This window comes from Lycium ferocissimum, chromosome 8 (genome assembly GCF_029784015.1).
Source record: "Lycium ferocissimum isolate CSIRO_LF1 chromosome 8, AGI_CSIRO_Lferr_CH_V1, whole genome shotgun sequence".
NCBI classification, from domain to species: Eukaryota; Viridiplantae; Streptophyta; class Magnoliopsida; order Solanales; family Solanaceae; genus Lycium; species Lycium ferocissimum.
Genome location: NC_081349.1, coordinates 30,942,452 through 30,955,781, shown reverse-complemented (window position 1 = coordinate 30,955,781; position 13,330 = coordinate 30,942,452). Strand labels below are relative to the sequence as shown.

Genomic DNA, 13,330 nt, shown 5'->3' with positions numbered 1-13,330 from the left:
GCGGGGATGTCAACGAAGACATGCCTGCTTCGGGCCTACTCATGACCGCCTGTTCACATAGGAGAAAGAACTAGACCGCCTGCGTGCCGCGCACGGGCCCAACACTTTATATTATAGTGCATCTATGTGTATGTAGTTGTGTTTGGATAGTGAATATATATATATATATATATATATATATATATATATATATATATATATATATATATATATATTATGTTCAAAATACGATTAATATAACATTGTAGTTTGTGCTCCGTATCTAAAACTTTATTATATTAATGTTTGCTACGAATACAAAATCGGCAAATTTATTAATATTTTTTAAAAAGAGAAGACTTGTTTAAAAAGAAACTATTTTCCCTCTTTGAGATAAAACAATAGCAATATTTAAGCACGGTTGATACTTTCAATTTTAATTCTATTAATTTAAAGGTGTAAAATACTTATTATTTTTTATCAAATTTTGATTTGGATAATTCTAATTTAAATTATTAAATTAATTTTTGCTTGTTTAAAACGAAACAAAGTAGAAAAATTGATTTTCTATTTAAACGAAGAAATACTATTTTTTAATTTTTGGTAAATATTCTCGGTTTAGCTCATTACTTGTCATGTTGTCTTTTGCATGGTTTTTTAAGAAAACGTTGATTAGAATTATAATTTGACATTTACCTTATTCATTATTTGATCTTCATTTGGTATATTTTTTTTTTACGACATTAATCTCTTTTCACATTTATTAGAGTAAGAATAAAAAATAAAAAAGTTAAATTCTATCTTATTTTAAAATATAAATATTTTAAGTATATTTATTTTTGTAAACATAACAAATAAATCACATGGGGGAATAGCAAAAAAAAAAAAAATTGTATGGTTTGACTACTTAATTTTGAAGAAAAGCAATTTCATTTGCTCCCACCTGGATTGATATGCACGTGCTTAAGAATGAATCCATCATCATTGACTTAATGAGATACTTTAGAAATTATATGAATATTGTTTGATTTTTTTTAATATGGGGTGCACCTTTTTTTTTTTTTTTTTATTAATTTGCACTATTTTTATGCATATATATATATATATACACACTATGTTCAAAACACGATTAATATAACATTGTAGTTTGTCTCGTATCTAAAAGTTTATTATATTAGTATTTGCTACGAATACAAAGTCCGCACTTTTTTTTAACATTATATTTTTTTTAATATGGGGTTCACTTTTTTTTTTTTTTTTTTTTTTTTTAATATTCCACTTTTTTTTGTTAATATGGGGTCCACTTTTTTTTCTTTTTTTTTTTTTTTTTTTTGTATTGCTCGACATGTTAGTAGGGGCCACTTTTTTTTTTAAGGACACAACATGTGAGTTTAAACCCATGCTTTATATGGTTCCACTTTTTTTTTTATTTTTTATATTGCTTGGTGTTGTTTAGTATGGGGCCTACCTTGACATTATTAGTTTGCACTATTTTTTTATTTAAATATATATATATATATATATATATATATATATATTCACGACACGATTAATATAACATTGTAGTTTGTCCGTATCTAAAACTTTGTTATATTAGTGTTTGCTTTTTTTTTTTTTTAATTTTTAATTTTATTTTTTTTTATATTGCTTGATTGTTTAGTATGTGGACGTTCAAAACACGATTTGGATAACATTATTAGTTTGTGCTCTAAAACTTTATTATATTAGTGTTTGCTATGAATACAAGTATTTTTTTTATATATAAGAGGGAATGTGAGGACTTTTGTTAATCTCACAGATAATTTTTTTTTTTTTTTAAAAACTTTTTCATTAATTACTTTTATGTCCTAATTTTATTTATTTAAGTCAATTTTTTGTTTTTTTTTGTTTATATATATATATATATATATATTCAAAACACTTTTTATTTTTTTTGAGGACAGCGTACTAAAACTTTATTATATTAGTGTTTACAATAATTTTTTTTTTTTACATTGTTTTTTTTTTAAAACTTTTTTTTTTTAATTAATTACTTTTTTTTTTCCGGTCCTAATCTTATTTATTTATATATATATATATATATATATATTATTATGTTTTTGTTTTTAAAGTTGGTACTTTTCAAAACCACACTTTTTTTTTTTCGAACTCGTACCTAAGCATTTTTCACTTTATAGTTACTGGTTTTTTTAAACGTGCGACTGCACTTTTTCGTATCCGCATTTGAAAAAAACATAAGATAATATTATTTGCATAATTAATGCACATATTTATTTTCGAGTTTTAAATATTCGGGGGGGGCCATTCCTCCAAAGATTTTTTTTTTATCCATCTTTTTCTTCCCCCGTAATCATGTTGATTAAGAGAATCCAGAGAAATTAAGTATTTAAACCGACACGTGCCGCACTAGTTAAATTAAGATTTTTTTAAAATTCATTAACTTTATGTATGAGATTATTTATTTAGAACTAAATAACTTCAGAAAATTAGGATACATAAGTTATAATGTCAATAGTTAAGATTCCAAATTTGATTTGAATTAAATAATTTCATCAAAATGGAAGTTAAAATATTAAATTATTTTGGAGTGGAATTTCGAATAATTTTTAACTTTATATAACTACGCAAATCGATATAAGTGGAATTACAAACAATGATATATGGTTGGTTGTTGTTGTTCTTTGTGTTGTACACTTGTACTTGACACAAATTATATATATATATTATATAATATATATTTTTATATTTTTTTTTTTATATTGCCCTTTATCATTTATTTTTCTGTATTAGGGCACGGCCTCATAACTAGTAATATATATATATATATATATATATATATATATATATTCAAACTTATGTTAACTTATTATAATAATTGTAGTTTGTGTAATTAAGTATCTAAACTCTTTAAATTATTATTTTTAGAAATATTAATTTATTAATTCTTAAAGAATAAAAGTTAAATTTTTTTTTTTTTCATCCATTTATATGGAAATTGTTTAATTTTTAATATGGGATCTCACTTTTTTTTTTTTTATTGCTTGATTTATTAATAATACGCAATGTTACAATCAAACACAAAAAAATAAAATTGTAGTTTGATTACTCCTATCTAAAACTTTTTAAGGGCCTATTATCCATTTTTCACTATGAATTACAAAATTCAAAGTCACTTTTCTTTTTAACATTATATTTTTCATGCATAACTAGAATTAGAATTCACTTTTTTCATATTTCATTGATTTTGTTAATATAATAAGCATCCACTTTTTTTTTATCCCAAACAATGAACTTCGGAGATGGAAAATGAAAACAACCGAATGCAACTTTTTTTTTCCTTTTTTTTATTTTTTTTTTAACCGAATCTTAAAGTTGCCTCGGTGTTATTTAGTATGGGAAATTGTATTGTACCTGGAAAATCAAAAAACCAGGTTAGTAAAATAATCAGCCAAGCTTTTTTTTTCTCTGAACATGGATGATCTCTAGGAATCAACAAATGTTTATCCCTTTATTATTTTAATAGATGTGGTCTCGTAATTCCAATGCAGTTTAATATGGTTATTTTTTATGAGTCCTTGTATGAATTTTTTATTGTTAAAGGTATCCCATGTAGTGTTGGTATAATTTTAGATGATCATGTCCTTTATGAGTCTTGTATCAATTAACTTTGACATTCTTGAAGCATATAAAAGTGCAATATTTTATTTTTTTTTATATTAATACTTTTAAAATAATATAGAGATTAGTCCAACGTGCCCGGCCCAAATCCTCCCGTCATATATCAAATGTTAGGTGATTTTTAAGGAAAAATTATAATTTTTTTTTAGTACAGACTAAAATTGACTTACTTTTAGTTAACAAAAAATGACCCAAACTTTTTTTTTACTCTCTCTCTCTCGTATATGTTTGTGTAGTTATATAAAGCAAAATTTTCATTTTTTTGCAATTAATCATTATTAACTTCCATTTTGATGAAATTATTTAATTAAAAATAAATTTGGATATATTCTTTATGTTTTTACCTTTATGTGGAAAAACATGACAAAATAACTAACATATATATATATATATATTTATATATATTATATTATAGTTCTAAAAATTAAATAATCATTTGTTGAAGATACATAGTTAATAATTTTAAGACAAATACATAATTATAACTATATTATGTGATTAAAGAACCTAGTAATTTCACCCGGAAACTATTTTCCTGGCTTTTCAATCAGACCCTTTTGAAAATTATTTATATATATATATATATATATATATATATATAAATATATAATTATCTGATTTTGATTAAGGTCTCATTTTTTAATTCAAGGCATAGAAGGTCCGTTCTCCCCCGTTCTCTAATATAGATGGATTATGCGGTCGTGTAGGGTTATTCAATTAGATTATAATGTATTTATGCGTGATATTTTTTGATATTGCTTAATTTTTTAGAATGAGAAATTCTTTTTTTTTTTAAAGGTCCAACTTTTTTTTTTTTTTTTTTAAATGAGTCTGAGGAGGTTCGATAATGCTTTTGAAAAGTAGACTTTATAGTGTATCTATGTGTAAGTTTTGTTTGGGTAGTGAATATATATATATATATATATATATATATATATATATATATATATATATATATATATATATATATATATATATATATATTAATTGCTAATAACACACACACACATATATAAAAATTTGAAAATATAACATTGTGAGGATCTCATATTATATTAGTGTTCGATACTTTTGCAAAAGAGATTTAAAAAGAAACAAAAAAACTATTTAAATAAAAATAATAGCATATTTGAGTAATTAATTTAAATTTTTTCGAAAAAATTGGAAAATATATGTGTGTGGACCTACAAAATTATTTTTATCATTTTTCTTATATAATTAGTAATATATATATATATATATATATATATATATATATATATATATATATATATATATATATATTCAAAACACTTGATTAATATAACATTGTAGTTTTGTTTGACACTTTTTCTTTTTTAAGGAAACGTCAATTAGAATTTAATTATATTAACTTATTTATTATTTGATCTTCATACAAATATTATTTTTTTTTTACATTTCTTTTTTTTATTAATATGAATAAAAATGAAAATATAAATATTTTAATATATTTATTTTTTAATACGGGATCCACTTTTTTTATATTAGATCTCGAGTAATATAAAAAAAGAAAGGAGATGGTGGGTTAATATGCAGGCTTTTTTTTATTTGCTTTTTTTTTTTTTTTTAATATTGGTTGGTGTTTTTTTTTTTTAATATTGTTTGATTTTTTAATATGGTGCACAGCTTTTTTTTTTTTTTTTTGAATTGCCTTTTTTTAAAATATGGGTCCACTTTTTTTTTTTTTTTTTTTTGATATTGGTTTTTTTAATATGAGATCCACCCTTTTTTTTACATGAGTTTGGAGGACTTTTTTTAATATATTTTTAATTTTTTTAACATGGATCCACTCTTTTTTTTTTAATTTATTTTTTTTAACCCGGACGACTATATAACCCATGCTTATATATAGTGTAAATATAAAAGTTTGGATATTATAATTCAAATTCAAAGATATAATAACAAAAGTAAAGCTTAGTCAATGCGGAAATGATAAGTTTACTGTTAAGTTGCCACCACTATGTTATATTTGACCATTAGCAATGTATTAGTGTACTTTTTTGGGCTGTTGAACTAAGAGGGTAAGAAAGAGACATGAGAAAACTGTGAAGAAATAGCTTCAATTAGTCACTGTTTGTCGTCTTTAAGAAATAATCACATTGTACAGTGAGTTACATGATAATATAGTGAAGTTTCACTTGTAGAAACTGTAGAATAACGATTATTTTTCAATACAAGAATCGAAAAGTAATTATTTGTGAATTCTACCCAAAATATCATGTACGGTGTTATAATAAACGATTTTAATGAATCTATAGTATGTAGGTTTTCCCTTAGTCAGTCCTTTACGACGCGAATTTAAATAATTCGGACCAGTAAATTCTTGATTCCAAATGATCAAACCAAAAAGAAATGAACGCATCTAAATAATATAAATATTGGTGGAATTAAAATATATTCTTGACGGCATTGAACAATATTTTCGTCATTTCTGTCCCGAAAGAAGAAGAAAAATAGTCAATGAACTTCATTTCTGACTTTTGACTTCAGATTTTGTGAATTTTAAAATTGGCCATGGATGGGACAAAACTATAGTCTTGGCAAAAATTTCTTCACATGGACATCTGAATTCCTTCTGACTATAATTATTAAATAATATAATTAATTATCTGTTTATTCATCCAAGGATCTAATCATCAATTCCTATTCGAGATTAACTCAAATCATACTTTGTGTAATCAGTAATCTTAGTGTCCTGTCATATGCACGAGTATTAAAATCAAATGCATTCTTTTATCCATTCTACCGTTTAATCATCATCTTTTCAAATTGAAAGTTTATCATTTATTGTATTGGTTACCTAGTAAAAATATTACTAGTACTCGTAGTATTTAACTAACGTGCAGCAACATATTATATTATATTGATGATGGAAAAAACCCCGTATATTATTCATATATACAACTTAAATTTGCCTCTCTACATATTATTGAACTCTTATGAAATTATAGCACATGCCTGCCGCAGATCTAGCAGTTGTAGTTGCCAAAAAAGAAAACGAAATCAAAAAAAGAATGTGTCTTTCTGACCTTTGACTACAAATATGTAGGATAATGGGACGAAAGTGTACTTTTGTAGCAAAAGTGAGGGGCAGAATGCAGAAAACAAGTAATTGCCACGATCTACTTCTTATCCATGAAGATTATTTTAGTAACACTACCATAATTCCGTTTGAATTTAATTTTGATCCCTAAACAAAGGAATTACGATGCTTTTATCCCTCTTGCAGTAATAGTTTCATTGATTAACTCCTCTCAGATTACTTCAACATATATATAACCCATTCATGATATTGTTGAAGAGTTCATTTCAATACAGAGACCTTAAATCCATTAATAAGCAAAAGCATAGGATAGTCCAAGAGAAGATTAACAATGTGTTTGGTCACTTGGGCTAACTCAGCAATGAAAAAATATCCTTCATTAAGTAATATTGAGGTACTTCGCTTTTTCATATCATAGTATGATTAACGGATGCCGTCCAACATCTTGTCTTATATGCCTTATCTTATCAATACAATAATCGAATTGATGCAATCAAAATTACAAAATACTCTATGTTTCTCTTGTATACACTACTCGTCAATCTTTTGAGCTACTATTCACAGGAAATAAGAACTCAAATATTGTTTCCAAGTTAATGTAAGAACCTAGTTTAGTCAAATTAACAAACTTAAGGGGACCGGTTTGGTTATTTCTTTTCATAGCTTTGAGAACGTTTTTGCTTTGAATTTAAGTTCTTATACCGGTTACACAGTCAAATCAACTCAAAGTATATTTACAAGTAAACCTCCTTAAAATGTGGATTCATAAATCTTGAAATCCATCTTACTCATCCAGAGGTCAATTTGAAACGGGGATAAATGATCATTAGATTTAGTTAGGAGGTGAGGTGTACTATTTTTGAAACTTGAAGGGTGCAAAGTGTAATGGAGCCCATAACAATCTTGTCATCTTATAATATGGAATATGGAAGATCATATCCTTTTAAATAAATCCAAATCTCCGACAATGAAGCTCTTTGCTTCCCTTACGCTAAAACCTCTCTATTGACATTTTCGTTTCTTCCAATAGTACATTAAAACTTCTCTTTTTATACAAACACACACACACACACACACACACACACACACAAAAAAAAAAAAAAAAAAAGAAACAGAGAAACAATGGCTCTGTTCTTATCAAAATCAAGAAAATTGATCAGTTTGAAACCCAAGATTGGAATTTTACGTTCTGTTTATCATCATCATACACTTACATCACCAAATTTGAGAACCCCATTTGGAATTCTTGGTTTAATTCATCCCCATTTAGTCTCTTACCGTTTTGAATCAACCAAAGCTCAAACAGAATTGAATCCCATGCAGACCATTGATAATGATTCCCAGGTTTTTCTTTTTTTCCTAATGTACATATCTTACTTGCTTATAGTTTCTTTCTTTCAGCTTTAACAATCAAATAAACAAAAAATGTTTGACTGACACTTATTGTTAATAAGTGATGGTTAGACTCAAAGTCAGGACCTGTATCTGCTCTATTACCATGTTAAATTCATTGGTGTAGCTACATACACTAAAAGGTGGGCAATTGAACATCCTTCTTCAGCAAATTACGCTGTATATTTATAAAATAATAATTTAATGTGTATGGGTCTTTTTTTTTTTTAAAATTAACTCTCAGCAATCCCTTAACTAAAAAACTTTTGCTTCACCCGCCACTGATTGTATGACAATTCTTCATATATTTTGTTATATACATAATATATCGAAACAACCTCTCTACCTCGACCATTTTTAATGGTAGCTGCCGTCCGCGTACACTCTATTGTGTGGGATTTCACTTGGTATGTTGTTGGACTGATTGTGTGACAATCACAGAGAAAACACACTTTTTATTTGCTTAATTACTGTTTGGGATCAGTTTGATGCTACCTTATTTGGTATCTCTTCTTGTTCTTATCTTTTGTAATGTGGGTGTCGACGTGTCGTGCGAGAGTGGGAGTATATGTGGCTTAAAATTGTGGCTGCTGGATAGGTTCAAGTTAACACACAATCTTTTATTTTTACTACTAATAGTAACAGTATAAGGTTTGGTAAGGTGCTAGCTGTGTTGGCTTATCTTGAAAAGAAAATCTGACTGTTTTGGAATACTTTTTCATCTGAAAAGAGTTTTCTGGATAACTATTGTACTAACCTCAAGAAAATGGAAAAAACGTGCTTGGTTACACGTCTCTGTCTGAATGATAAAGTACCCATTTTCAGAAAATATATCATAAGTGTGTCCCTTCACATTCAGCTAATTTCTCATTTACTTTTCAGGTTTATGTCACAGTCTCACAGATAAAATAATTATCTTTACCCAATCTGCTCCATCTAGGTCCATTTCATTTCATTCCTAAACAATTTGTCTTTTAAACTAGGCCGTATGGCCTAATTGATACCTCTACTTGTCCCGTATTGACATTCCGCCCCCATACTCCACGGGTTTTCTAGTGGACATCTATAGTTGTTTAAACCCACTATTTTAAACGCCTCTGACCATTGACTGAGACTATGTGGCGTATTAGAGGCTTAGTTGGCACAAGTGTGTGATATGCACTCGCCTTTTAAATGAAAATTGGAGTTCTCCAAATCTGGAGCAATTAAATCTATATATATAACAACATGTATATGAGTCAATTATTTTCTGCCGACGTATTAATAATTAAGGTGTTGACTATATATATTATTATAAATTAAAAAATAAAATAAAAGTTATACTTAAAAAATAAAAATAAACATTATACAGGAAGGGCCCCGCCCCAGCTATTTTTCTTCCCAAAGATGATCTTTTCCAGTTATTTTGTTTTTTGATTTTGATTAAGTTTCTTTTAAAAATAAAGTTATGGAAGAATATAGTTTGCTAATAATGGTGGTGGAAGAAATGGGTTTGCTAGAAATGGTGGTGGTTGCGGATGTGGGTATTTTAATTTTCTTTCAAAAATAAAGTTATGGAAGAAAATGAGTTTGCTAATAATGAATTTTGCTAGAAATGGTGGTGGTCATGGGGTATTTTGATTTTCTTTCAAAAAATATAAAAAGAAATAAGTAAAAATAAAGCACATAGAAGAAATGGGTTTGCTCGAAATGGTAGTGGTTGTGGATTGGGTTAAAGATGGTGGTGGTGATTTTTTTTTCTTTTAAGGAATTTGATGAAATTTGGTGGGGAGATGATGGTGGTGGTGGTGGGTGTGGGTTAAAGATGATGGTGATGAATTTTTTTTTGGGCAAAAAATAATTTTGACAGCTGGTGTATATATAGTGGGAGAAAGAAGAAGAAAGAGAAAGAAAAATAATAATAAAAGGAAAACAAAAAATGATGGAATTCAGATGAACCCTAGCTCCCCCCCAATTGAAAACGTAAGTTGGATGGTTAAGTTTTAGTTTTTACTAAAGGTGCATTTTTTCCATAATATACGTTTTTCTTCATAATATATTCTACTTCCGGTAATGTGATTTTCACAACAAATGAAGAAGTTCCTTGAAAGGGAATGCAATGAACCCCCTTGCGCTTAGGTCCTCATATTTCCTCTGATGTTAGGTCCTCAATTTCCTCAAATTCACCTCACATTTGAACTTTATTCCTGAAACAAGAGAGGAGAGAGTACACTGTTACCGGGTCCTTGATGATGATGGTTACCCACTGTCTAGCAATTTCGTACAGGTAATCCAAAGAGATATTTAAGCAGCTTAAACTTTGCATCAAGATTCAAATAGAGGAATGTTTATATCTTATCATTGGGCATTCATCTTGGTCAGATTGACAAGGAAGTTGCATTGAAAATGTATACTGATATGGTCACACTTCAAACAATGGATACAATCTTTTATGAAGCACAAAGACAAGGAAGAATATCTTTCTATGTTACCACACTTGGAGAAGAAGCTATCAACATTGCATCAGCTGCTGCACTTAATACGGACGATTTCATCTTTCCACAGGTTAGTCGTGCACTTAAACTTGCATCTAATCTGCAAAAGTCACATTTTATAGAACTACAGATGTAAAAAGTTGGTTAGGAAATATATGCACTTTCATTCACCAGGTGCATTTTGGAAATCTTTATTTGTCAAATCTTCTCAGAAGAATGCCACACTGATGCTATTTGAGATTTGAATTTTATCGACTTTATGTGCTAAATAGCTTTTGTTACCTCAATTTTGGGATAATCAAGAGATAAAAGCACATTTTTAACTGAAATCTTGATCAGATTTTCACTTGGCCAATGATTTGCCTAGTAATGTCAAAGCTTATTCGTTTTTGTCTTTGCAGTATAGGGAGCCCGGAGTTCTATTATGGAGAGGGTTTACCATCCAAGAATTTGCCAATCAGTTGTTTGGAAACAAAAGTGATTATGGAAAAGGCAGGCAGATGCCTATCCATTATGGATCTAATAAGCACAATTATATTACAGTTGCATCAACAGTAGCGTAAGATACTCACGCTTTTGTACTTATACTCTATTTTGAGATTTTCAAACGTCTTTACTAAGATCTGTATGATATTTTGCTTCAGTACTCAGCTTCCACATGGTGTTGGTGCTGCCTATGCTCTGAAGATGGACGCAAAAAATGCATGTACAATTGTATATTTTGGAGATGGAGGCTCTAGTACGGGAGATTTCCATGCTGCTCTGAACTTTGCCGCGGTGTTAGATGCACCGGTTATCTTTTTCTGCCGGAACAATGGTTTTGCAATAAGTACGCCTGTTAGTGACCAGTTTCGAAGTAGGTTCCTCTCTTAGCTGCTCAATTATTTGCTGCTACTGTAATATGTAGTTTTCTACTAACAAGGACTATGTTCTATTTATGGTTACATAGGTGATGGTGTCGTTACCAAAGGACAGGGCTATGGCGTTCGTAGTATCCGTGTGGATGGTAACGATGCTCTTGCTGTTTTCACCGCTGTCCATGAGGCACGAAAAATGGCTGTTAATGAACATAAACCTGTTCTAGTTGAGGTAAGTTCCACATAATAACTAGTTTGTGGTTGAGGCTTATAGCCTGTTTGCCCAAGCTTTTTTCAGTCAAAATGCTTCTTTTTTGGGGGCTAAAAGTGCTTTTTTTCCAAAGTTAGGTGTTTGGCCAAGCTTTTAGAAGGAAAAAGAGTGCGTTTGAGTAGAAGCAAAAGTTGTTTTTGAGAAGCTGAAAAAAGTAGATTCTCCTCCAAAACATTTTTCTGAAATAGCACTTAGAAACACCTTTTAAAAGCTTGACCAAACACTAATTGCTACTCAAAAGTGTTTTTCAAATTGATTAGTCAAATACAAACTGTTTCTCACCAAAAATACTTTTTTTGAAGCACTTTTCTAAATAAGTTGATTTTAAAAGCTTGGTCAAACAGGTTATTAGTAGATATCAGAATCACCTGTCTTTTTTGTTTTGCTTGTATAGGAAGTGTTGTTAAGTGCTTCTTTATGTTCAACAGGCTCTTACTTATAGAGCGGGACATCATTCAACCTCAGATGACTCAACCAAATATCGTCCAGCTAAAGAAATCGAATGGTGGAGAACAGCAAGAGACCCTGTAAGTAGATTTAGGAAATGGATTGAAAGAGAAGGCTGGTTGAACTCTCAGGTTGAATCCGAACTTCGCAGTAATGTCAGGAAGCAGGTAAATTCTGCTCACACAAAGAAACTTCTAAGACTAATTCATTGTTGTCTAAATTGCTTTCTAGAACAGAAATCTGACAAAAGTTTTCTTGAGAGATCATTGATCTATGCTACTAAAAAACTTATAACTACGTGGCAATTAACGGTTGAAATACCCACTTAAAACCTGAGCTTTCGGTTTTTTTCAATCTCACGCACTTATCCCGCTCTTTGCCACTTCAGCATTTAGGGGAGTCGAAGCTGTCAAAATGTCAAGTTGAGGGGTAATTAGGACTAGGCAAAGTTTTAGGTGTGCACTAAATAAAATGTGTCAAGTTTACGGGAGTCCCGAGGCATTCTACCTATAAGGCTATAGATGTCAAGTTCAGGGATAACTAGCAATAGGCAAAGTTTAGGTCTGCACTAAATAAAACATGTCAAGTTTTGGGAGATCCCTAGGTAAATTGCCTATAATATTAGATTGAGACAGGTTTAAACGGAGCAAATGGACAGTAAGAATTTCATATGACTGACCCCAACTTATTTGGGATTGAGGTACAGTAGTTGTTGTTGGGTTGCAGAAAAGAGATCGATTAGTTGGTTTTCTAAACTCGCTTTTATATATTGTGTCTACAGGTATTGCAAGCGATTCAAGTTGCAGAAAAGGCTGAGAAGCCCCCTATTAAGGATGTATTTACAGATGTATATGATGTTCCTCCAACCAACCTCCAGGAACAGGAAATATTTATTCGTGAAACAATCAGAAAACATCCGCAGGATTATCCTACTGATGTTCCTCTCTAGTCGAAACTGCTTGTCTAATATTTTTTTTTCTTCATTTTTAGTGCTAAGTTATTCTATGAAAATGCAAAATATCATTGATTAGATCGATATTAATGGAGTAAATTGTAATTAGCAAAGTTGTATTTGTTCGACATTTTCATAATAAAAATGATTTCTATCAAGAGAAACCACATCAGCCAGTGTTGCAATTAAGACAGTACTTGATATGCTTGGAAAGTG

General features: G+C 29.2%; 1 protein-coding gene across 1 annotated transcript; it reads left to right on the top strand.

The window, feature by feature from the left end:
- The first annotated feature begins 7,697 nt into the window (after positions 1-7,697).
- LOC132067975 (2-oxoisovalerate dehydrogenase subunit alpha 2, mitochondrial-like) lies at positions 7,698-13,281 on the top strand. Its single transcript, XM_059461413.1, has 8 exons — positions 7,698-8,065; positions 10,257-10,379; positions 10,475-10,657; positions 10,989-11,146; positions 11,232-11,443; positions 11,537-11,676; positions 12,144-12,329; positions 12,944-13,281. The coding sequence occupies exons 1-8, from the start codon at positions 7,844-7,846 to the stop codon at positions 13,109-13,111; spliced, it is 1,392 nt and encodes a 463-aa protein (XP_059317396.1). The 5' UTR covers positions 7,698-7,843; the 3' UTR covers positions 13,112-13,281.
- Positions 13,282-13,330: the final 49 nt, after the last annotated feature.